The following is a 24,777-nucleotide window of genomic DNA, read 5'->3' as shown; positions in this document are numbered from 1 at the left end:
AACAACAACCGGTCCCTGAATGTGGAGAAGACTAAGGAGATCAGCATAGACTTCAGGAGAACTCACACCCTGCACACCCCACTAACCATTAATGGTGCTGCTGTGGAGAGGGTAAGCAGCACCAAGTTCCTGGGTGTGCACATCTCAGAAGATCTCTCCTGGTGAGAAAACACAGCATCACTGGTCAGCAAAGCCCAACAGTGACTCTACTTCCTCCACAAACTGAGGGCAGCGAGAGCCTCAACCCCATTATGAGCACCTTCTACAGAGGCACTGTGGAGAGCATCCTCAGCAGCTGCATGTGTGGTATCCTGCACTGGTTCCTGCTGGAAACAGCTACAACAGGTAGTGAGAGCAGTGGAGAGGATCGTGGGTACTTCTCTTCCCTCCCTCCAGGACATCTGCTGCATCCGCCTCATCCAGAAAGCTCTCTGCATCACAGAGACTCCACCCATCTGTCCAACAGCTTCTTCAGTTTGAAGAGCCTCGGGCCCAGAACCAGCAGACTGAGAGACAGCTTCATCCATCAGGCTGTCAGGATGCTGAACTCTCACACACACCAACTCCAGACCTGCATCCACCTCTGACCCCCCACACACTGCACACAAACTCTTGGATTGTGTTGGACTCTGTTGTGTGTGTATAACACTGTAATCTGTTTTAGTGTAACACTGAGGGCTGTGGGAGCACTGCAATTTAAAATTCCCAAGTATGTTCTGCACATGTGGTTTTTGACAAAAAATGACTTTGAGATTTTCAAAATGGAGGCCTTCAGTAAGTTATAAGAGATACGATAAGACTTCATTGATTCCACGGCGGGTTTTTGTTTTGCGTTGCCTCAGCTCAGGTACAGATACCAGAAGGATAAAGATACAGATAAAACACAAACAAATATAACCTCAGTAAGATAATACACTATATACAGCGGTAGCATACGCGCTTTAAGGTGTCAGATAAATAAAGGCCTCCTGCTGTTCGCTAAAAACTGAACCTCGTACGTTTTTATTCATTTCATTTTTGAGTCGTTTGTATTTTCCACATGAGCGCGCACGCCGCAGCTGCCTCGGCCACGCTTGCAGACGTGGTGACGACATGCGCGTCGAGCGCTATAATTTCGGTGGACAGCCAATCGGCTGCATCCAGGTCACAGAGCCGTGTTTGTAGCGGAAGAGAAGATGGCGGCTGCAGCTGCGGGGAACAGAAAGAGCGGGCTGCTGGAGAAAGTGAGTAAAAGCGTGAACGGATTCTCCTGAGCAGGATGAACCCCTGCGGGGAGGGTCTGTGTCCCGGAGCTGGGAGGTCTATGTCCCCGCTGCAGCTGCTGTGCGGCTCGGTGTGTGTCTGTGTGAGCCGCCGCTAAGGGGCTAAGCTAATGCTAACGAGCTAAAGTGGATACATTCAGAATGAAAACAAAATAAAAACAAAGTTGAGCATGAAGCTGAGAGCCGAGTTTAACCTCTGCGTGGGAAATAAACCGTTATTAGAGGTCAAAGTTCAGCGGTTTGTTCTATTTCCTGCTTCCAGCTGTTAAACAGCTGCACCAAACCGGAAACAGACAGTTTAACTAAACTCACCCGTCTGTTAAACAGGTGATGTAGGAGTGCAGGAGGCGTGCTTCAGAATGAAGCTTTAAGTTTCCACACATGAAACAGGTAAAACATCTGCAGCAGGTGGCGCTGCACGTGGGCACAGGGGGGGCGGTTAATTCCTGGAGCACGTTTCTGGGTCACTTCCTGCATTAAAGCAAACATGGCTTTTAAACTGCTGGTGTCAGACACAGTGGGGGGCGTAGAGCAGGAAGTCACCAGCTGACCTGCGATCAGGCGCCCTTCACTGTAAGAGCATGTATCTTGTTTCCGGTCTGATGGTCTGTGTTTGATGGCGCCCTGGTCTTTGTCTTCTTTCAGTTTTTGGACTGCGACGGGCCTCCAAAACCTCTCCGTTGTTCTCGTCCCCTCCAGATTTTTAACATGCAAATATTCTTTAAGCCCATTTTTTAGAAACTCATTTTAAGGCTCAGATTTCTTTAGCTTCCATCATACGATGACAGGAAGATGATGTCTCCGCCCTCAACATGAACTCTCCCTGAGAAGAGTTGCAGTCGCCGCCTCCGTGCTTATGTTAGCCTGATCTTCAGATGGAAACTGTCGATTAAACTGCTGTGTTTGTGTTTCAGTGGAGGATCGACGAGAAGCCGGTGAAGATTGATAAATGGGATGGAGCAGCGGTGAAGAACTCCTTGGATGACGCTGCGAAGAAGGTTTAATTGATTATTTTTATCCACATGTTAACAGCAAATATTCAAACATGAGCCGCATGTGTTACTTGTTCTTATTGAAACGTTCCAGCAGTTTACGTCCATGTTTCGGAGACATGAATGACTCTGGTTTAGAGCAAGATGTTTTAAGTAAAAGTAAAACAGGAAAGGTTCACTCAGATGAGAGGAGGGTGGAGAACTGCAGCTGTGTGAAGGTGGGAGGAGGGAACTCCTACGTTTGAAGCGACCTGAGCAGTGTTTCTTCAAGGAGCTAATTTCATTGGTCGGATTTTAGCTGATGACGTCAGATTCACACAGGGGGCGTGTCCAAATTCATGGGCTGCTTTCTCCTGAGGACGTATTTGTAGACCGATTACGTCACAGCGACGCGCCGAAGGCTGTTCAAATTCGTAGACTCCTCCGAATGCAGCCGACAAATGCGTCCTCCTTTTCCCCGAATTTGAAGGATGGGTCGGGTGTGTCCTTCGTGGCCCACCATATCCCAGAATTCATAGCGCGGCCCAGCCAAACTCCAGTTTCCAACAATGGCGGCCGCTACTAAGTTTGAATATTACTCTTATTAATCTTTCTGGGTCACAAAATAAACTTTTAACATATTTTCAGAGAAAGCAGCTGTGAAAACTTCAAATATCTGCTCGGTTTATGAAGACGCCACATATTTGTAAAAGTGCTTCGACGTTTTCAGAGACGTCTGCTACCCACCAGCTCGACAGCGAGCCGGGAGCTCGCGGGTCACTGGAGCCGCCGAGAACGGCACAACTCCCGGAGGATCACTTTCAGATCACCGCGGACTTTTGCTACTCAGGTTAAACGTGATATATGAGTCACTTAGACAACCTAAAGATGTTATTGTTTGGCTTCTTTCAGCGTTTTATTTGTTCCTGAGTGAATCTGTGTGGCTGAGATTAAAGTTAGTTTTCACACAGCTGAATAAACGTCAAACAGAAAACTGATTAAACAGAAGTGTGAGACGGTCGAGAGTTTACTCCAGTGTCCTGTTATATTTTAGACAGCAAGGAGCAGACGGCGAGTTCATTAAACTCCACCGAGACCGCGGTGACACAAAACTGAAGGCTCGACCGTCACATTTCACAGCCTCGCTCTTTGGTCTTCTCGGTCTTCGGAGGACGCAGTCTATGGACACAGCTACAGTCGAAACTTCGTCACTTGTTTAAGCTTTGAATGATGTTTGCAGCATAAAGCCAGCATGCGTGTGAGAGCTTCACTGTCGGCTGGGATTTTTCACTCATCGCGATGAGTCATGAACGCATGTGAAGGAAAGCTGCTGTTCACCTTGTTTGGCTAAACTTCATATCGATATGACCTATCTATGACCAGGTGCTGCTGGAGAAGTACGGTTACCTGGAGAACTTCCAGTTGGTCGACGGGCGCCTGCTGATCTGCACTGTGTCCTGTCTGTTTGCCATGCTGGCTCTGGTCTGGGACTATCTGCACCCCTTCCCCGAGTCCAGACCCGTCCTCGCCTGCTGCGTCATCTCATATCCTTCAGACGGACACCTCTGCTTTTAAAAAATAAGATGATGAACTCACAGTGTGTCATATGTGAAACATGTGAGGGGAAAAATGTTGAAATAAGATTCAAAATTCAGAAACGACAGATGAAAGAGAAAAATGTAAAAATGTTTTTGCATATTAAAAACACCGAAAGTCTCATGAATGTCACTGAAACACAAAAACAAATGTTTGTAGAAATGATTCCGTCTAATATGATGATGATGATGATGAGCGTGTTGGCTTTCCCTAACTCCTCTTCCTCACGTACTTCATCATGATGGGCATCCTCACGCTGTACACCTCCTACAAAGAGAAGAACATCTTCCTGGTGGCCATGCAGAAGGATCCAGCTGGGATGGATCCAGACCACATCTGGCAGCTCTCCTCCTCCCTCAAACGGTCAGTGAGTATGGGAATCAAACCAGCAACCCCCAGCAGTCTGCACATTTCCTCATCTGCGAAGGACTCAGAGTGGATCAGTTTGCGTCTGTGTTTTCCAGGTTTGACGACCAGTACACGCTCCGGGTGTCCTTCTCCGACGGGAAGTCCAAGAAGTCGAGAGAGGCGGACTTCACCAAGTCGGTGTCGGCGTTCTTCGACGAACACGGGACGCTGGTGATGGACCAGTTTGAGAAGAGCGTTTCTAAACTGCACGACACGCTCGCCGCCGACAAGAAGACCAAATAAAAGACGGGAAGCAAACGTGGTGTGAGTCTGCCTCCTCTGTTCCTCCTCAGAGTTCACTGGTTTCAGCGCCGGCTCCATCAGGAGCTGCCAGAGGAAACTTATTCATGCATTCATATTAAAAATCTGAAATCTGCAGTCTGTCTGTTTTTACCACCACACTCTGAACAACCCCGGAGGTCAGCACGCTCAGCCGCAAACCGGCGGCCGCTCCTTTATTAGACAGACTCGGCAGCAGGCGGAGTCACAGGTCCGTGTTGCCCACTCATGCTCCGAGAGTGGGAATGATCAGAAACCAGTGAACTTCAGGAGGGACAGAGACCAGAGTCAGAGGCTCAGCTCCACTCTGAAGGGTTTATTTTCCTGTCACAGCTAACTGTCACTCAGAGGTCAAAGGTCAGGTGTTCTGTCAGCAGGTTAGGAACATTTCAGCTATTTAAAAACAACCTGAGACTCAATGCGTCTTCACCGGGTCTCCAAGTATTAAAGGTTTAAGGACCGCTGTGTGACATGGCTGTGGTGGGCGGAGCCTTACGTAAGGGTCACGGAGGTGGGGAATAAGCAGCTAATGATGGCCAACGGTTTAAAAATAAAATGTGATTTTTTCAGTGTTTAAAAAAGTAAAGTTTTCGTCATTTTTTTCTCTGTGATGTGAGAATCAGTTTGAACTGCAGCAGCAGGTGAACTAACCGGCGTGTTGGTGCCGTACAACAGGAAGTGGACATTGATCAGACCTTTATTTTGAAAGTTTTTTATTCTCAGATGCTTTCTCTGTGTTAAAAAAAACATTAAACTTGGATCTTGTTAGAGAAACATCTGGATGTGTGTCTCACTTTGAGTTCAGCTCTCAGCCCCCACAGGGTCACCTGCACAGGTGAACCTGGTCAGCAACCTCTGGGTGTGGCTTTGGTTTGTGTGGAGGTGTTTGTGGTGCAGCACCGCTGTCCGACCAGCAGGTGGAGAACTCAGGCTGACGTTCGCGTCCACAGGCAGCAGCCGGCGTGCAGCTCCAACACTGTTCACACGGTTTCTTTTAAAGAGTCAGTGATTGGACACGTGGAGGGTCTGAGCACTTCCTGTCTGTGCCTCTGAGCACCGTCAGGCGTTGATGAGGTTCAGTTTTCCAGCAGCGACGTCTGAACTGACAGCAAAACGATGCTGATTTCAATTTAAAGAAGGTCCTGAGTTTGATTCGCCCGCCTGGCCGGTCCATTCACAAGTATGAATGGTTGTCTGTCTCTCTGTGTTAGCGACCTGTCCAGGGTGTGCCCCGCCTCCTGCACTGTGGTAGCTGGGATAGGCTCCACCCCCACCATGACCCTGTCAAGGATAAGAGGATGGATGGATGCAGTTACATTTAAACCTGACTCAGTCTGCAGCACAGAGATTGAAACTAAAGTCGCTCTTTGAACTGTAAAACATTTCAGAGCTCACGACGTGAAACAATGAAATCAAAGCTTTTAAAGATTTCCTGATAAAAACATGTCAAACTCCAATCCTCATATTTGGCTTCAGTCTGCAGAAACCAAACTGAACAAAGTTACGTCAAATAAAATCCTATGCAACATTCGTGCTGATGATGTAGAGACCGTCTGATACTCACACGTCTTCAAATGGCCTCTGAGACTCCACCCCAAAACCAAGATGGTGGCAGCTAAAATGCTCAGGGTCCAAGAGGCTGAAGCTGCTCAAACACAAATTTATGTGAAACACAGGAGTTTTTAACCATAATGAGGTCAAACTGGTTCAAATGTAAACTGTTGGAGTCAGCCCGGCACACGGCTGCTGGGTTAGCATTAAGCTAAATAACACAGAAACAACAACAATCAGACAACCACGTGTAAGCACTTTGGCGACAGGAAGAAGCCCCCAGCAGACTCAGAGGGAGCTCTGCGGTGAGTGTTTGGGATCATCGGTCTAAAGACCTTCATCATAAATGAGCGTGTTTAAATTTGGTCTGTTTTCCCGTTAATCTGACATTATCCAGGTGGCAGTGTCCATCTGTTATTTACAGGCTGTGGGTAGAGCACCTGTGGAAATTTGTTTGTTTGTTTGTTTTTAGGTGACAAACACAAATAATAAAAAAAAACGCTGGCAGATTATTGTACATGTTTTTAAATTGTTCTCTTTAAGGCAGCACCACTGATGTTATTCACTGCTCACAGAGAGGGGTGTGGCCACCAGACAGGGGTGGGGTTAGTGGTGAGGGGGCAGGGCCATGAGTGCAGGCTGCTGCCTGTCAGTGAGGCACTGATCAGATGTGTGTGTGTGTCAGAGTGCTGCTGTCTCTCGGCCATGGCCTGTCTGATGGCTGCCTGGTCCGTCCACAACCCCACTGTCACCAACTCCATCATCATGGTGAGTATGAGGACTCCAGAGGTATGATGAGGGGTGACCCTCTGTGTCTCCTGCTGGTTTAAGGAAAGGAAACAGCTTTCTAAGCAACGAGATCTGTGTGGGAATCAGCCTGAATGTGACGGTCAGCTGTGTGAGGCTCAGCAAATCTCACATGTTTGGGTTTTAAAGAAGTTAACAGTCCTGCAGCTCCACTGCACCAAGGTCAGCTCCTCAGGGAGGAAGAGGAGAGTCCTGATGGTATGAGCAGAGCTCTTCTCATGATGATAATATGATTTTAACTTGAATGATACTGCGGGGTTATCCTCATCGTTTCTGTGTTCACGCACTGAAGGGGCAGTTCTGTAGTGCCGGGGTGTTAGTGCCTCTGTTGGGATTGTTTCTCTAAGACAGTGACTGCCAAGACTGGAAACCTACTGCATGAAATGTTGGGCTATAGTGAAAATGGAGTCAGGGTGGACACACGGGGTGATTACAGGATTTTTTAAATGAGGGGAAAATATATGTACTAAGCTTTGAACATTGCTAAATAATGCTCAGACCTCCGGCTTAAATCGTAAATCTGCAGGGACAAAGACTGTATATAATAGATGGCAGTAAGCACACTGAAATCACTCATTCGTTTCAGGATTCACATTTTAGCGTTTAACCACCACAGCGTTGTTTTTTACCCAGACGTAAACGAGAGGGTGGCGTGCTAATGCTAGCCAGCTTGGTGAGACTGTATGGAGCATCACGCAGATACAGATGATGCTAATTCAGTAACATCAGCCTTCGTCGACTGTCTGTGAGTACAGTACCCTCACAGCAGCGATATTATTGGTCAGATAGTATCATTAAAAATGCTCCAAAAGGTTCAAGTGAAACTCGCAGCTACAGCCGCCTGTGTCACCATCCACCTGTCAGTCAAAAGGCCACGCCTCTGACAATGCAAACTTTAAGACTTCCTACAATTTAAACACCCTCGCAGCGTACCGTTGTTATGATGGCTGAGATTATCCACAGAGACCAAACATCATGACTCACTGCTGCCTCTGCTGGAGGAGGTGCAGTTATAATCGAGACCTCCTTGTGGCCCCTCCTAATGTCTGCCCGGGCTGTGGTGATGTCACAGCACTGTTTCGGGGTGTGACAATCAAATTCCACGCAGGGGCGGGGCTCCAGTAGCCACGCCCACGATTGGAAGTTTTGAAAGTTTAGTAGCTCTCACAGAGCGGACTCGTGCTGGGAGGATAGAAGCCTTTCTCCTTTCTTAACACGTGTAAGTACATTTACTTAATACTTGAGTATAAATGTGTGGTACTTGTTCCTCCATTGAGTCTTTTACTAAGACTTTTACACAAACCATGGAGAACTTGTAAAAATCGGATGATGTTAAAATCGTACAGTTTATGGGCTGAAACGATGAGTCACAACAAAGGTTTCTCACTACTTTAAGAACTTTTACAAACCAAATGGAGGAACACATTCATCTGTTGCTGCAGGTGTCTCGATGCTCCAGCAGTACAATTGTCCGGAGGAATAAAATACAGTAATTTAAGTACAGTTTTCAGATTATACTTATGTTGCAGTCAATTTATGAGGTGATCCACAGGTACAGTACTTGTACTTCCTTTACTGCTGCACACACAAAGTTTCCTCGTAAACATCCTGAAATCTTCTGATTTCCTGAAAAGCTCTTTGTTTAGTCACATGTTTATATGTTTCTGAGCTCAGGATTATCTCTGCTCCTGTCTGTGTGGTCACAAATTATTAGTTATGTGTATGTATTCCTATTCTGCTCGAGTTTTACAAAAAGCATCACTTCCACATAGAGAAATATTCTCAACATGAGTCAGTGATGTAAAGCTGTTCATGCTGCAGTGATGAGTAATGACAGGAAAGTTATTTGGTAGTTTTTTTTAAGCAGACAAATGGAGACGTCTGAAAAATGTTAGATGAGCCAAAAAAACAAAGATGGAAAAACTCCCAGGCAAGAAATCATTTTTGTTTTTAAATTGTTTTCTCAAATTTTGGCTGACAGGTGACATCAAACACCTGTGACCAATAATATGTCTGCTGTGAGGTTGCCGTAGTAACAAACTGAGCTCCAGGGTTAATGAGGGAAACTGTTGTTATTGATTAGCAGGTATCTGTGTCTGTAGACTGATAACTAGCTCTTAACTTAGTGCTCCTTCCTCTCATCCAAATATGGTCACTTCCTGAAAACAAGAACCAACATGGCGCAAGAGACATCTCAGGCACTGATGCTTCATCACGCGGAGTGGAGAAACCTCTGATACTGACCTTTATATTCAGTTTGTGAAGACCCGCAGATAATCCTCAATTGTAATTTAGATCTCAGTACTGAGAGTGAAGAAATCAATGATAAGGGTTACCATGGTGACCATGGCAATAGTTTTGCTGAATCACAGCAGCCGGGTGCTCAGTTAAAATCCTGCACTCAGCCTGTTCTTTAGCTTGGTGACTAAGCTCTGCCCGACAGTTACCTCCTGCTCGAAGGCAGATTAGTGCCTCGTTTGGGTCAGGTCAGTCACACATGGCCGTCCTACAGGAACAACACCGGACTAGCTGACGGCTAATAGTATTTAGTATTTATTTATTTATTGTCATTGTCAAGAACAATGAAATTGCGTTTGGGGCTTCCATACAACCCCAAAAAAAGAAGAAAATAATAAATACCCCTTAAAACCCAAGTGTACATATTTAACCCAGTGTGACTCCAATGCAATAAGACAATCCTTAGCAATAATGTTCGTAGAAATTCAGACAAAGACCTGAGAAACATGACAAAATACAACAATGCAACCCATTCAATATTATTGTACTGTGAGATATGATATCAGATATGATAGTTATCTATTTAAGAAAGAGGGGGGGGGGGGGGCAGGAGGGGGAAGAGAATAAAGATATGATGCACCAATGCAGACCAGTTCATTGCTATTAAGAAGTTGGATATGGTTATTGTCCGTGAGAGGGGGGCAGAGAGTTCAGGAGCCTCACAGCCTGTGGATACAGGCTGTTGGCCAGTCTGGATGTTCTGGCCTGTATAGACCTGTACCTAATCTGACTACATCCACGTCTGCGTCCAGGCCTGCTGGAAAACATGTAGAGAATCAACAAACCCAGACAACAAACATTCGGCTCTGCAGGATGAGAGCTGACAATCACAACCAGCAGGCTCCTCAGTCAGCTTTTTAAGGAGGGATAAAGGTTCGAAACTCTATTATCGGCGCGCTCTCACTGTACTGCACAAGGAGTTAGAAAAACAGGTTTTCATTTATTTAACCCAAAAAGTTATATTTACAAAACAAAAATGTTGAGCTCATAAAAAAAACTAAACTCAGCCAAAGAAATGTGAAACGACTGCCCAAACAAACATAACTGACCCAAACAGGAAATGACACACAAAGGTATATATAATGGGCAGCACGGTGGTTAGCACTGTTGCCGCACAGCAAGAAGGTCCTGAGTTCAATTCCACCATCAGGTCTTTCTGTGTGGAGTTTGCATGTTCTCCCCGTGTTTGCGTGGGTTCCCTCCGGGTACTCCGGCTTCCTCCCACCGTCCAAAGACATGCAGCTTGTGGGGATAGGTTAATTGGATAATCCAAATTGCCACTAGGTGTGAATGTGAGTGTGAATGGTTGTCTGTCCCTGTGTGTTGGCCCTGCGACGGACTGGCGACCTGTCCAGGGTGTACCCCGCCTCTCGCCCCATAACAGCTCCAGCGCCCCCACGACCCTGAAAAGGATAAGCAGAAGTGGATGGATGGTATATATAATGGCTGATCAGACCACTATGACAAAACAGCGACAACTAAACACAATCACATACCACAAAAACGATGCAGTTCAGTTTGTTAATAAACTAAACAGCAAAGAAGGAAATCAAAAACATTAAACTCAGATATCTAGTTAACTACAAAAACATGTTTAGCCTCCTAAGACCCGAACTCTTCCACGGCAGCATTTTTAATTTCTCTTTGATATCTGGGCTGATTGGGACCTAATGAATGTAAAAATTACCAGATTTTTTTTACCTGATTTTTATCCATCCATTAGCTTCCGCTTATCCTTTTCAGGGTCGCCGGGGGCGCTGGAGCCTATCCCAGCTGTCTTATTTTTCTAAGAAAAATGAGAGCCACATATGAGGATATTCATTTAAAATTTTGATAGAACAGTATCAGTATAATGCCCTCATAAGTGGATATCAGGCCCTTGTAGAGCAAAATTGAGTATTTTAGTCTAACCCAAAATGCGATGTCCACATATGTGGACGCCAGGTCCTAGGAGGTTAACTAAAGAAAATACACATTCTGCCCCCTTCAACAGGAAGTGGTGGTGTGGTCCAGTCAGCCCATCTATGTATTTAAGTTTTTTAAACACTGGCCAATATCTTTTGTCTGGCAACAAAAGATGCCAGGGATGATGGCAGGTAAGAAACCAGTAAAGGAGACAAAGATTAGTCACAATCAAACCAAAAATCAGAAATGAATTGGTATTAATATATAAGTAAACTAAATGTACGCGCTTGCGAATAGAACAAATGTGTTCAAACCAGTCAATAAACTTATTGCAAACCAAAGTGTGTGTGAATGTGTTTAGATGAAGGAATGAATTAAAATATGTAAGAGTTGCCCACTTTTAGTGCGGCCGTGGTTTTGGCCATCACAAGAGGCTAAGCCTACGCTTGAAGCTACCGAGGTGTTCGTTGGCAGAGGTGACGCAATGCCACTATTATGAATGAAACTTGGTTCAATAACTCCAGCCATACTTATCTTGCCTGTTTAACACATTTATTGCTTTCCATCAGTTGCATTTGTTGTTCAGCAGACTCTTATCAGCGGCCACAAACCGTTTGCTCCTTCTGACCAACAACACCTGACTCTAATTACATGTGTCTACCATAAAAACATGCCATACTGTTAAAACACAAAAAGTGACCACATAAGGTAACAACAACAAACAATGGCTCCTAGAGCACTTTTTTGACCACCGACCCCTCAAAGGCTCATTGATCTCACCGCTGCACCTACAATCAGGTTACAGTCGCGAGCTAACCATTCATGCAGGAAACCCGCCTGCCCTGATGAGTGAATTCATTCAGCTTCTCTTCACACCAACACACGCTTCAATGGTTTAAACTGTAAACGCTATACACAGTCATATTTTTTTCATTCACCTTTGTGGCTCTCCAGCTGTCAGTGGTCTTCTCTGTCCTGTGCTGTTATCAGTTGCTTTACCATGAGTCTGAAAAAACAAAGATTCAGCGGAGTGAACATTGTTTAGTTCTAGTGTGACTGAGGCTGAGATTAGAGCAAGGACTACAGAAATATGTGAGTGCATCATCCAGGCGAGAGTCTGTGATACTGTGTGTACAGGACCAGCTTTACCAAAATCTGTAAGCTTTTACCAAGTCTCTGTGGTACAGCTTAGGTTCAGCTTTTATTTTAGCAAAACACTGAAAAAAACATGTACACGGATAATGGATGGATGATGGATGACATGGATGGATGATGATGTGGGTGGATGGATGGATGATGGATGACGTGGATGGATGATGGATGATGGATGGATGATGATGGATGATGGATTGATGGATGATGTGGGTGGATGGATGGATGATGGATGACGTGGATGGATGATGGATGATGGATGGATGATGATGTCTTAAAAAAAAAAGCAATTCGAATCATCCACAATGCAGGTTATAGGGAACATACAAACTCACTATTTTTGCAGTCTGAAATATTGAAAATTGACGATATAGTGAAATTCCAAACAGCACAAATTCTATTCAAAGCAAAAAATAAAGAACTGCCAGGTAATATTCAGAGTATGTTTTTTTTGAAAGAAGGAAGTTATAATTTAAGGGGTTTTTGTAACTTCAAAACAATGAAGCTACGTACTACAAGAAAAGGCTTTTGTGTTTCTGTTCATGGAGTGAAACTATGGAACAAACTGAATATGGAATTAAAGCAATGTCCAAACATAAAACTGTTCAAAAAGAGTTATAAAAATATGATCTTCTCGATCTATAAAGAAAAGGAAAATATTTAAATTAAGTGAATGTCTCTATTTAAAAACAAACAAACAAAAAATTCATGATGTGATATTATAGTATATAGTATATCAGAAATCTGTTCACTATTTTTATTACAAATTATATCAGTAAGGAAGCTGACTAAATATTCACTGATAATTTATGGCAAAGGGGTGGGATTAAATAAGTGTATACTTCTTCCCACTCCCTTTCAACATGTAAATTAATCAGAATGTTTTTTTGTATGTAATTTGTATAGTATATTTTTTCTCTCTTATTTCTTTTCTAAATGTACTTGTATATTGTTCACATGTTGAAATAAATTACCAATCAATCAATCAATGATGTGGGTGGATGATAATGTTTGGATGGATGATGAAGGATGGATGGATGATGATTTTGGGTGGATGATGATGGTTGGATGGATGATGAAGGATGGATGGATGGATGATGATGTGGGAGGATGATAATGTTTGGATGGATGATGAAGGATGGATGGATGATGATTTTGGGTGGATGATGATGGTTGGATGGATGATGAAGGATGGATGGATGGATGGATGGATGGATGATAATGTGGACGGATGACGGTGGATGATGATGGTTGGATGGATGGATGGATGGATGGATTGATGGATGGATGGATGGATGGATGGATGGATGATAATGTGGACGGATGACGGTGGATGATGATGGTTGGATGGATGGATGGATGGATGGATGGATGGATGGATGGATGGATGGATGGATGGTGGATGGATGGATGGATTGATGGATTGATGGATGGATGGATTGATGGATGGATGGTGGATGGATGGATTGATGGACCTTTTTGCTTACATTCTCAGATGGTCAGCTATGGTTGTCTTAAGCCGGATTCCTTTTATTCACCTTCAGAATACCAACGGGCCCCCTGACCTTATGTTGGATCCCCGGACAGTTTGTCTTTGTATGGATGAGGTGGTCAACAAGCGGCTGGCTGGCAGCCAGCAGACGCCACTGCTGCAGGGACACCTGAAGAAGGTGGACAACAACCTGATGGAGGCCCAGAGGTTCTCCTCATTACCTCGCAGACCCGCGGTCAACATTGAGTTCAAAGACGTCTCCTTCGTGGTCAGAGAGGGACCCTGGTGGAGGAAGAAAGGTAGAGTCATACACAAAACAAAGATGGCAGAGGTTCAGAAAATAAACACACTGTCACTGTAAATTCAATGCCAGCTAATGCCTGAAGGGTGGAAAATAATCCAGAGCACGATTCAGCCTTGTGTTGTAGCTGGTTTATTCATTACAGATCCTGAGTCACGCTCCTATAACAGCAAAAAGTATCAGGACAGCAGGAGGAGCTGGTCTGAATGCTTCTATTTTAAAAGGCTTCCACAGAGATGTGGATCAGGCCAACCTAAGACTGACTAAAGACAGTCACAGTGACCATTGACCTTTGAACACCAACATCAGAGCCACCCTGAACCTCACAGAGATGCTGAGTCTGCAGAACGCAAGAGAAGATCTGACATAAACGCTTCTGACCGACTCATAAACCCACAAATTTAATCTCAGACGGCTTCACATTTTATAGCCCTGAACAGAAAAAGTATATTCACATATATATGTGTGTGTGTGCATAGATCTATCCATCTAGGGGCTTTATTTGTCCAGTTGGAGAGGTCAAAGGTGATGGCCGACCTCACAGGGTTCATGTCATTCTTTTGACTTTTTATTGTTAATGATGGGCTGTGCGTCAGCAGGCAGCCGTTGGGTGCTCTCGGTTTGGCTGCTGTGTGTTTGTGCGCTCGCTGGATTAGCGGCTGTAATCTGTTAATCTCAGCTGGGTCTTCTGCTGTAAATAGCTGCAGGTCAGATTGGAGGACGCGCCGTCGCTCGCTGCCTGAAAATAAAGACGCAAGAACAAGAAAACAAGCGACGATGTCACCGCTCGTGAACCCGCCCACATCTGAGCTCTGCTCAGGCTTGAGAATGGGTCGGATTGTTATTTTAGGGAATCCCTTCCCATGATGCACAGGGTGTTTCTTCTTCACTCACTATGTGTTAATATTCAATTTTCAATTCAATTCTATTCTATTTACACAGCTCCAAATCACAACAACCGTTGCCTAAATCCACTTTAACTTTAAATCCTACTGTAAGGTCGACCCTACAATAACACATACAGAGAAAAACCCAACAATCATATGACCAATGTGAGCAAGCACTTTGGCGACAGTGGGAAGGAAAAACTCCCTTTTAACAGGAAGAAACCTCCGACAGAACCAGGCTCAGGGAGGGGCGGGGCCATATGCTGTGATTGGTTGGGGCGAGAGAAGGAAGACAGGATGCCAGAGGTTTCTTCCTGTTAAAAGGGAGTTTTTCCTTCCCACTGTCACATAGTACTTGCTCATAGAGGGTCATTTGATTGTTGGGGTTTTCTGTTTTCCTTCTATCATTGTACGGTCTTTACCTCATCTTACCTCTGATTGGTCCTGAGCAAGAAAATGAACATAGTGCTTGTGTAAAGCTGTGCCGGGAACCTCTAGCTGAAACTAGATCTGTTAGAGACTCTGATAGCCTCAGGTTACAGACCATTATTATGGAGCTCAGCCAAACTCTTTGTTCATATTAGAAAAGATGAGTTTCACTGAGAACATTTCACACCTGCTCAGGTGCACAAAAACAGCGTGCAGGTGTGAGTTTGAAAACATTTACAGGTTTTCTATTGTAATTTTCACACAAAACCTTTGATTGGTTCTTTGATGCTTTTCAGGCCAACAGAATCTGTTAACATGCGATCACATGTTATTAAAAGGCCAGAAAGATAGATCCATGAAGCAGAGTAGCAGATGAAGACGTGAGGGTTGATGTAATGGGGCATGTACGAGGCGCTAACAGGCTAGAATAGTTGTAATAGCTGTCTTTCTGCTCTCGGTCGTGGCCCCCGAGTACCACCCGTTCTCCATCATGGACTTCAGGGAGAAGTCCATGTGTTCTCTGGTTTGAAGGATGTTCAGCTTCAGGTTATTTTCTGAGCACCAGCAGGACAAGTTCTCTACCTCCACCCTGTACGCCGTCTCATCTCCATCAGAGATGAGCCCAACCACAGCAGTGTCATCAGCATACATGACGATGATGTTGGCTGGTGGGTTGGTGTACAGTCATGGGTGTACAGTGTGCGGAGGGTACTGTTGGTCAGATTAAATCTAATAATCTCATTAAAGCGCGTTTAGTGTGTAACGTGTAACACACTCCTCAGTTATAACGACAACCTCAGAAACCTGGTCTCTGAGACAGGATTTCAGGTGTCAGCACATTCTTCATGGTTTCTCAGCCCGGCACACACGTTCTTACATGTGTGCTTCACTGTGTTTCAGTCATGAGTGACTGTTTGCTTTGAGACTGTGAAACTTGTGGATAAGTCTGATGCTGAGCTCACTGTGAGGACAAAACACTAACAGCAGATTACTGAAGATGTTTTCATGATTGCTGCAGGGTTTTTGGACTCACGCTGATGTAAATGTTCTGGTTGGTCACACTATGATCAGGGTAGCTGCTCGGAGTAAGTGAGGGACAGCTGAAGGGTTGGGAGGGTCTCTGATGGACCTGTAGATGTCTGAAGCACATCTGCAGGTCCAGGAGAAACGTGGTCTGTTTCGGGACGATGCACGAGCCTCACCGAGTTCTGTAACTGACCTGAGTCCAGACCGTCAGCACTGAAACATCAGCAGTGAGCCTTTAGGATGAGCGGGAGTGTTTGTTTTTCGCACAGAAGCCGAGCGGAGCGGCTAAAGTGTGAGAGCAGCTGCTGGTCTGCATGAATGAGAGAAAAACTCCAAACTGATGGGAAACCTGAGCCGAGAGTTCGAGCACAAAGAGCGGCTCTGTGAGCTGCTGGGAAACCTGCACATTGATTGTTTCTGTTCGCCTCAGGTTACAAAACTCTGCTCAAAGCCATCTCTGGGAAATTCACCAGTGGGGACCTGGTGGCTATCATGGGGCCCTCAGGAGCCGGAAAGTCCACGCTCATGAATATCCTGGCCGGGTACAGGTGGGTGCATCCATCAGGGCGGAGATGATGACTGAGTGTGAGGTTGAGGTCATAGCGCTCTCAGCTGCAGATGTTTTAAAAATGTTTTCAGATTATGTTACATCTCAGTCTGAGAGCTTTACCGCATCCTCACATCGGCCTGCTGTACCTCTGTGTGTGTCAGTAAATGCTAGTGAAGAATCTGATTACTGATTGCAGGTCAGTGGATCTGTCCAGAGCGCGCTCAGTGCACGTCTGTCTTTGCGTACAGGGAGACGGGGATGAAGGGCGAGATCTTGATCAACGGGCAGCCCAGAGACCTGCGCTCTTTCCGGAAGGTTTCCTGTTACATCATGCAGGACGACATGCTGCTGCCTCACCTCAGTGTCCAGGAGGCCATGATGGTAGGTGCTGCTGAGCCTCAGCGTTCAGCCTACTGCAGACCGCAGTAATCGCAGACCCTGCTCTCTGTTTCTGCAGGTGTCGGCCAGCCTGAAGCTGCAGGAGAAGGAGGAGGCGCGCAGAGACATGGTGAGCCGATCGCTCCTGGCCTCCCTGATCTCAGACTCTACCCTCAGGCTGAACTCGGATCTCTGCTCCTTCAGGTCCGGGACATCCTGATGGCTCTGGGTCTGCTGGAATGTGCTCAAACCAGGACGTCTCACCTGTCGGGGGGGCAGAGGAAGCGGCTGGCCATCGCTCTGGAGCTTGTCAACAATCCGCCGGTCATGTTCTTTGATGAACCCACGAGGTAAGAAATCAGGTTGACCTCCAGGTCCTCTCCGTGGTTCATCCCAAGCTGGCAGAAGGTCACAGAAGGTCGGATATCAGTCCTGACCACGGTGCTCTGTCCTCAGCCAATGAAAAGCAGCTGAACCATTCCACTCAGTCAGCTCAGTCTTCCTAACCAACTTTAAATCTTTGCACTAAAGCAATTTTTGAATCGCGCAGGCTGAACGCTTTTAGAGCCTTTCAGACTGTGCAGACTCATTTTAAACGTTATGCCTGACACATAGGATCATGCAGGGAGATCTGTGGTTCGACTCCTGGTCCCGCCACTCACCTGTGTGAAATGGTTTCGCTGCCTCAGAGATCAGTCGTGCCAAAGCACAGCTGTTTTATTTTTACTTGACTTATTTCAGACGTTTGATCAGAACAAGCTGTACTTCAAATTCTACATGTGAGTGATGTTTGGTCATGTTTCTGCTTCATGCTGAGCTTCTATGAAGGTGTGTGTGTGTGTGTGTGTGTGTGTGTGTGTGTGTGTGTGTGTGTGTGTGTGTGTGTGTGTGTGTCAGTGGCCTGGACAGCTCGTCATGTTTCCAAGTGGTGTCTCTGCTCAAAGCTCTGGCTCGAGGAGGACGGACGGTTATCTGCACCATCCACCAGCCGAGCGCAAAACTGTTCGAGCTCTTCGACAAGGTGACCCTCCTCCACGTTACACTGACTCACTGCACCATCTAGTGGTGTAAACCGGTATCACATGAACGTGTGGCTGGACAATGCACAGAAGTGTTAGCAGCGGTTCTTTTTCTGAAGATCTGAAACAGTTTGAAACATTTATAGAAGCAGCTCTAATGTCAGAAGCAATAAATAAATGATTACATTTCCTTCAGTGGGTTAGAGGGTCATCTGCTAATCAGAGTGTGAGGGGGGCAAAGAGCTTTTAAAGGGGATAAAATCAAGTTTGTGTAGAGGAGTAAATGTGGTGTAAAGAAGCTTCGAGTGAGCACTTGTAACAGTTTGTATGATGGGGTGAAATCCGTTTCCTCCTGCTCAGGTTTTAAGGATGAGAGAAGAACAGGAAGTGCTCTACAAAGGTGTTTGGAGCTGAAAACCTTGGTGTGGGTCCACAGAATGATAAGAAACATGATTCAGTGCGGGTTTCACTTGTGTCTGTCTCTCTGTGCGTGTTTCAGCTGTACGTGCTGAGTCAGGGTCAGTGTATCTACAGGGGACAGGTGTCCAGTCTGGTCCCGTACCTGAGAGACCTCGGGCTGAACTGCCCCACGTACCACAACCCCGCTGACTTCGGTAAGGCTCGCCCGGCGAGCTGTTCCCACTCGGCCGTCGCGGCGTCAGACTCACTGATGGGTTCTGTGCGCAGTGATGGAGGTGGCGTCCGGAGAGTACGGGGACCAGATGATCAGGCTGGTGATGGCAGCTCAGGAGAGGAAGTGTGAGAAAGACCACCAGCCCGAGCTCAACGGAGACAGCACCCTCCACCCCTTCCTGTGGCAGCGCACCGAGGAGGTAAAAAAACAGCACGCCCTCTGCTGTGATTGGTTGATGAGAGGGAGGTTTTCGCTTTACCTCCTTTGAATGTTTCATGACGAATGAGTCCTTTGAAAATCAACATGTACCTGTGATGATCTCCCGTCAGGAGAGCTCATCGTCTGAAGGCTGTCACAGCTTCTCTGCTAGCTGCATGATGCAGTTCTCCATCCTGTTCAGGAGGACCTTTCTCAGCATCCTCAGAGACTCGGTGACAAACACCTCCGTACACGTCACCTCAGATTCACACAGATGACACCATTTTCCATCACTCTGACATAACAATTATCATTACCATTTATACTGGTGTGATAAAGTGTTTGCCTCCTTCCCAATTTTCTATTTTTTGTATTTTTGTTATGTTTTAGATCAAACAAATTTAAATGTTAGACAAAGATAACACAAGTAAACACAAAATGCAGTTACTAAATGAAGGTGTTTATTTTTAGGGGAAAAATATCCAAACCAAGTGATGGCCCCCTAAACTTAAAAACTGGTTTGGGCCACCCTCAGCAGCAACAACTTCAGTTCAATTCAGTTTTATTTATACAGCTCCAAATCACAACAACAGTTGCCTAAATCCGCTTTATACTGTAAGGTCGACCCTACAATAATACATGCAGAGAAAAACCCAACAATCATATGACCCCCTATGAGCAGCACTTTGGCGACAGTGGGAAGGAAAAACTCCCTTTTTCCAGACTGAGAGATCTCAACTACTTTGTTTCCTCATTTGTTCCTGAACATCATTGGATTACTCTCAAAGAGTGACCTTTGACCTTTAGATGCATGTGAACAACTGAGTGTTGTCCTGTCAAGGTGGCTGTTTGGTGTCTCCAGTGGGGCGATCGTGGCTCAAGAGTGGGTGTTCGTCTTGTAATCGGAAGGTTGTGTCCTTGGGCAAGACACTTCACCTACCACCTACTGGTGTTGGCCAGAAGGGCCGATGGCGCGAAATGGCAGCCTCGCTTCTGTCAGTCTGGCCCAGCTGTGGCTACAACCGTAGCTGCCTCCATCCTGATACAGGGCGCTGGGCGTAAAAATCTGTGACTCTTCACCAGCTGCTCATAGAATTTAAGAAGCTTCTCAGATGAAATGTCTTCAAGAAACTTAAAGAAGTCCAGATGCTTTTCTTTCTAAGCTCCTTAGACGGGTTTACAAATAATTTCTTGCCAATTTTCTTCCTAATTTCCTAAAACTCTGGTCTGAGTCTGGTCATATATAATGACATCATTTTACTGATTACTTTTCAATCACAAAAACATTGTTTTCACTGTAACTTAAACACGTGGTGACGGTTTCCAGCACAGATTTGTGAAATAAAACATTGTCAGTGTGGTAATATTACTGTGCAGTATTGCAGTTTGAAGTAAGGCATTGTCATTGGCAGGTGCTGACTCACCTGAGGATCTCGTCTCACATTGGGATCGGCGTTCTTATTGGTCTGTTGTATCTGGGTATCGGGAACGAAGCCAAGAAGGTTCTGAGTAACTCGGGGTTCCTCTTCTTCTCCATGCTGTTCCTCATGTTCGCCGCTCTGATGCCCACGGTGCTCACCTGTGAGTCCGCCTCAAGCTGCTGTGTCACGTTACCTGCACACAGGTGACGTTTGAGTAAGATCAGGGTGTCATCTGCGTAACAAATACATCACAGAGTCGAGCTGGAGAGCAGCTGTTCTCTGTCCTTCATCGGCTTGTGTAACACGAGGTCTGCTGTTACAAAGGTGGACAGAACAACAGACCTCCATTTATCCTACCTGCAATACAACCTGTTTTAGCCCCTCCCCCTTAAAGACAACTTTGTTCTGATTGGCTTCCTCTTGTAAACAGAGGTTCTGAAGTGTTAGCCTCTCTGACATCACAGAGGTTCAAGCATAGAGCTGAGTGTTCAGAGGTGAGCTCAGCAACAGGTGCGTCACTTTTACCTGAACAGCACCAAAGGTGCCGGCTCTGACTCAGGAACTCTCTGTCTCATACACAATAAAAGCTTTATTGATGTTCTCAGGGCCAAACCCATCCAGGCTGCAGTGGGAAAATCCTTAAACTGACACCCACAATTGCCAGGATTAATGACGGTAAAATTGTGTCTTTAAATTTGAGCTTTTCTGGGCTTTTATGAGCGAGCAGTCGCTCTGGGAGCTGCTGTCAGAGAACATCAGACTAAGTCTCTGTAATAAGGACGAGTTTTATTCGTCGCAACCTTTGAAAACCTGCTGCCATGTTTTTGTGCTTCAGTTCCTCTGGAGATGGGCGTCTTTCTGAGAGAACACCTCAACTACTGGTACAGCCTGAAAGCGTACTACCTGGCCAAAACCATGGCTGATGTCCCCTTCCAGGTAACAAAGACACAGCTTTATCGATCTCTAAGCTGCACTTAGAGTGGCAGCTCCTGGTTCCAGCTCCTGAATCTCTTTCTTTAATGACACATTTGAAGATGAAAGATGATGAAAGATCTTGTTTTATTGTCATTTTTCTGACGGCACAGTTTATCATTTTGTTAGAAACTTTGGGGGCTCACCCTTGATGGATAGTCAGTTAATACAGTAACTTCACCCCGGCCATATTTCTGGTAACTGCTAATGATATTGATAATGTCATTAGAAATGTTCTAAAAAAAACCAGCAATGGTCCAGTTCAGGGATGCCTCACCTCAGGCTAGCAGACAGCGAACACCCACAGCTGTCTGTATCACTATCCACTGGTCAGTCTAAGAGGCCACACCCCTAATAATGAAAGCCTTAAACCTTATTAGATTTAAGTAGGGGTGGGTTTAAAAAATAGTTTTTGATTTTAATAATCCCATATCGACTCACGAAATCCTGAATTTGATGTATTTTGCCAGAAATGTCAGAATCTCAGCTACAGCCTCACAAAACCATTTCAACAATAACCAAACATTGAAAACAGCTTGAACAGATTCTGCAAAAGGATGTAAGCCCGACAGCACGCACACGGACATGCTGTACATATCCAAGATAATTGATCAAAATTATAATATTTCTGAGTCAAAATCCAACCTTGTGAATCAGAATTGAATCGTTGTAGAAATCAGTGGCAATACGCACACCTAGATTTAAGAGCTTCAGCTTAACGTTGCACACGGAGACCTGGCAGTATCAACCCGCTGACCTGCAGTGTCGCTGTTGTACAGGTAGTGTTCCCGGTGGTGTACTGCAGTATCGTGTACTGGATGACGGCTCAGCCTCCGGACGCTGGCCGGTTCTTCCTCTTCCTGTCTCTGGGGATTCTGACATCTCTGGTGGCTCAGAGTCTGGGTCTGCTTATCGGAGCCGCCTCCACCTCTCTGCAGGTCCGCTCGCTGTTTCCTCCATCACCTCTTGTCCGCTCACAGGTGTGCTCCTGTGCTGACATCACTCGTGTGTGTTTGCTTCCTGTAGGTGGCCACGTTTGTGGGTCCGGTCACGGCGATCCCGGTTCTGCTGTTCTCCGGGTTCTTCGTCAGCTTCGATACCATCCCCTGGTACCTGCAGTGGATGTCCTACATCTCTTACGTCAGGTGGGGGCGCTGTTAGCTGGCGGACCTGCGGCTGTATCCACACAGCAGGGGGCGCTGCTGCACTCTCTGAACGTGTTTGTGTGTTTCAGGTACGGGTTTGAAGGCGTCATCCTGTCCATCTACAGCCTGGGTCGTGATGATCTTCACTGCGGTGAAGGTGAGGCGTGTCACTTCCAGAAGTCTGAGGCAATCCTCAAGGAGCTGGACATGCTGGACGCCAAACTCTACCTGGACTTCATTGTCCTCACCATCTTCTTTTTGTCTCTGAGACTCATTGCTTATTTTGTCCTCCGGTACAAAATCAGCTCTGAGAGGTAGAGCGAGGCCGGGAGGAAGAGGAGGAGTCGCAGAGCAAGAGCCCGGAGGCCGAAGAGCAGCTGTCCAGTTTGTCTCCACTTTGACTCACTCTTAAACAACACATGAAGAAGAGATGGTATGTGAGGACACCGCAGGCCTACAGGGGGAGATCTCATGGTCTCATGGAGGTCCTGTGGGACCAGGAGCTGGTCTTCTGGATCCTGGAGGTTTCACCATGCCACATCCTGACTGATTTCTACTTTTTAGAATAAAAGCCTCTGCAGTTGCAGGATGATGACATCTCTGCCTCTTTAGTTTATTGCTGAGGTCAAAGGTGAGAGCAGCACAGAGGCCCTGATTTCCTGAGTTCTGTCCTTCATGTTTAAGCATCCTGCCTCTGCAGATCCACTGAAGGCAGTGATGCAGGAATGTTTCAGATTTTGCAAATCCTGGAAAACTGTTGGATGAAGTTTTCGGCAGTGCATTTAAAAGTGTTTTTAATCTTCCATCCACCCGACCGACATTCACACACAAAGACACATGATTTCAAACAAAAATCTTCTAGATCCTGGAAGCTTTTCTTTTGAGGCTAAAACAAAACTCAGTGGGCTGCTGGTGAAAACTAACTGGGGATAAAAATGATGAAAAATCAAACTTTTGAGCGGAAAGTGTTTGGGAGTAAATCCACATGATTCAGATATAAAAGTTTTACAATAAATATGAATAAAAATCATTGGCTGGAACCTGTTTAAGCACAAATATTACATCTGTTTACTTTGATAAAATTCACATTAAATAAATTTTAGAAAACTTTCCTGTGAAAAAACAGAAAAACTGATATTTCAATAAAACAATAAAACAATAAAACAATAATTACCCACACCGTGTTCTGAAAGGTAGGATGAACAAAACAATGAAAATATCAAAAGTATTTGTCATGTTGAGATGCTGTTTATTCCTGATCATTTCACTGGCTGTGACAGAACTAATTAAACTGAATTATGGGAACATTACACTGTCTGTTTTTAATATTCAGGTTAACTGTGTATGTACCTGCGACAGCAGGCAAACAGCTTTGTCTGAAAAACTCAGCAGATGTTTTTCCTCACATAAAGCAACTGAGCAGCTCGCTTAGCTGCACTGTGCAACCAGCAGGTGGAGCTGTTTACTGGGAAATGACGTTCATCCTACTGGACGTCTGCTCTAATCACTGTGTCACATCTGATTTCACAGCAGAAATTTAAAACACAAAAGTGGAAATGTTCATCTTTGAAACGTGGTTAAATAAAAATCAGATTTAAACTCAGAGAGTGAGAAAAGGAAAATAAAATCAGAGTTTAGATGTGAATCAGAGACGCAGAGCACACAGAGGGATTCAGACACGATTAAACAGGGGCCCTTCCATACGAGCGAGGCGACACCCATGTATCACAAGCCATTTTTGGAATCCGGGGATCAGAATACCAAGACCTCTGCCCCTGACTGCCACCCAATCCACCAAGCACTCAACCTCTAGTGCCTCCTGCGTCCTCCCCACCACCCACAAGAGGACAACACCACAAACGTTGTAATGAGATGTTCTTAATTTGCCAGCTGATAAGTGCTGGCAAACCTAGGCTCAGCTCGTTTGTCCACAACAGCAGCTGCATTTTGAGAGAAGACACACATGTACATCACCTTCACAGTGTCAAGTTCAGTTTTATCATCATTACCACAGCCGAGGAAGGTTTTGCCCGTCTTAATTCAAGACGGGCAAAAACATTTAAAGCAGAGTTTATAAGACCTGAGCGGTCATTCTG

The 24,777-nt window shown here is 45.5% G+C and overlaps 2 protein-coding genes and 1 long non-coding RNA gene across 5 annotated transcripts; 2 read left to right on the top strand and 1 right to left on the bottom strand.

Annotated features, from left to right (window-relative positions):
- The first annotated feature begins 1,078 nt into the window (after positions 1-1,078).
- On the top strand, positions 1,079-5,292 carry spcs2 (signal peptidase complex subunit 2). The gene is made up of 5 exons (XM_086262572.1): positions 1,079-1,223; positions 2,177-2,260; positions 3,617-3,777; positions 4,058-4,192; positions 4,294-5,292. The coding sequence occupies exons 1-5, from the start codon at positions 1,176-1,178 to the stop codon at positions 4,478-4,480; spliced, it is 615 nt and encodes a 204-aa protein (XP_086118698.1). The 5' UTR covers positions 1,079-1,175; the 3' UTR covers positions 4,481-5,292.
- On the bottom strand, positions 5,228-9,332 carry LOC147315302 (uncharacterized). The gene is made up of 3 exons (XR_015124785.1): positions 9,119-9,332; positions 6,081-6,161; positions 5,228-5,797 (listed from the first exon to the last, which is right to left on the bottom strand). It is a non-coding gene; the product is annotated as an uncharacterized LOC147315302 (long non-coding RNA).
- Positions 6,701-23,991, top strand: abcg1 (ATP-binding cassette, sub-family G (WHITE), member 1). 3 transcript variants are annotated; one of them, XM_086262570.1, is made up of 15 exons: positions 6,701-6,835; positions 13,774-14,020; positions 16,795-16,912; positions 17,163-17,295; positions 17,372-17,422; positions 17,497-17,642; positions 18,190-18,313; positions 18,811-18,925; positions 18,999-19,144; positions 19,275-19,376; positions 20,556-20,724; positions 21,400-21,500; positions 22,316-22,474; positions 22,563-22,681; positions 22,771-23,991. In XM_086262570.1, the coding sequence occupies exons 1-15, from the start codon at positions 6,773-6,775 to the stop codon at positions 22,997-22,999; spliced, it is 2,022 nt and encodes a 673-aa protein (XP_086118696.1). In that variant the 5' UTR covers positions 6,701-6,772; the 3' UTR covers positions 23,000-23,991. The 3 variants fall into 3 exon arrangements, with proteins under 3 accessions (XP_086118696.1, XP_086118695.1, XP_086118697.1); XM_086262569.1 differs by having other exon boundaries at positions 17,111-17,295; positions 17,372-17,642; XM_086262571.1 differs by lacking the exon at positions 22,316-22,474 and having other exon boundaries at positions 17,111-17,295; positions 17,372-17,642.
- Positions 23,992-24,777: the final 786 nt, after the last annotated feature.

The sequence above is a fragment of the Aulonocara sp. 'chitande type north' Nkhata Bay genome, linkage group LG14 (assembly GCF_057382095.1).
Source record: "Aulonocara sp. 'chitande type north' Nkhata Bay isolate Kocher_YH1m ecotype deep benthic linkage group LG14, A_spYH_male_GT1.1, whole genome shotgun sequence".
NCBI lineage: Eukaryota > Metazoa > Chordata > Actinopteri > Cichliformes > Cichlidae > Aulonocara > Aulonocara sp. 'chitande type north' Nkhata Bay.
The sequence above is the reverse complement of the archived record's forward strand: the minus strand, read 5'-3'. Positions and strand labels throughout refer to the sequence as shown.

Bases quoted from the DNA above. Each gene is read 5' to 3' on its own strand.
- spcs2 (XM_086262572.1), top strand. From the start codon at position 1,176: ATGGCGGCTGCAGCTGCGGGGAACAGAAAGAGCGGGCTGCTGGAGAAA. The intron at 1,224-2,176 runs GTGAGTAAAAGC...TTTGTGTTTCAG, and splicing joins AGAGCGGGCTGCTGGAGAAA to TGGAGGATCGACGAGAAGCC. The intron at 4,193-4,293 runs GTCAGTGAGTAT...TGTGTTTTCCAG, and splicing joins CTCTCCTCCTCCCTCAAACG to GTTTGACGACCAGTACACGC.
- abcg1 (XM_086262569.1), top strand. From the start codon at position 6,773: ATGGCCTGTCTGATGGCTGCCTGGTCCGTCCACAACCCCACTGTCACC. The intron at 18,926-18,998 runs GTAAGGCTCGCC...TTCTGTGCGCAG, and splicing joins CCACAACCCCGCTGACTTCG to TGATGGAGGTGGCGTCCGGA. The intron at 20,725-21,399 runs GTGAGTCCGCCT...TTTGTGCTTCAG, and splicing joins GATGCCCACGGTGCTCACCT to TTCCTCTGGAGATGGGCGTC.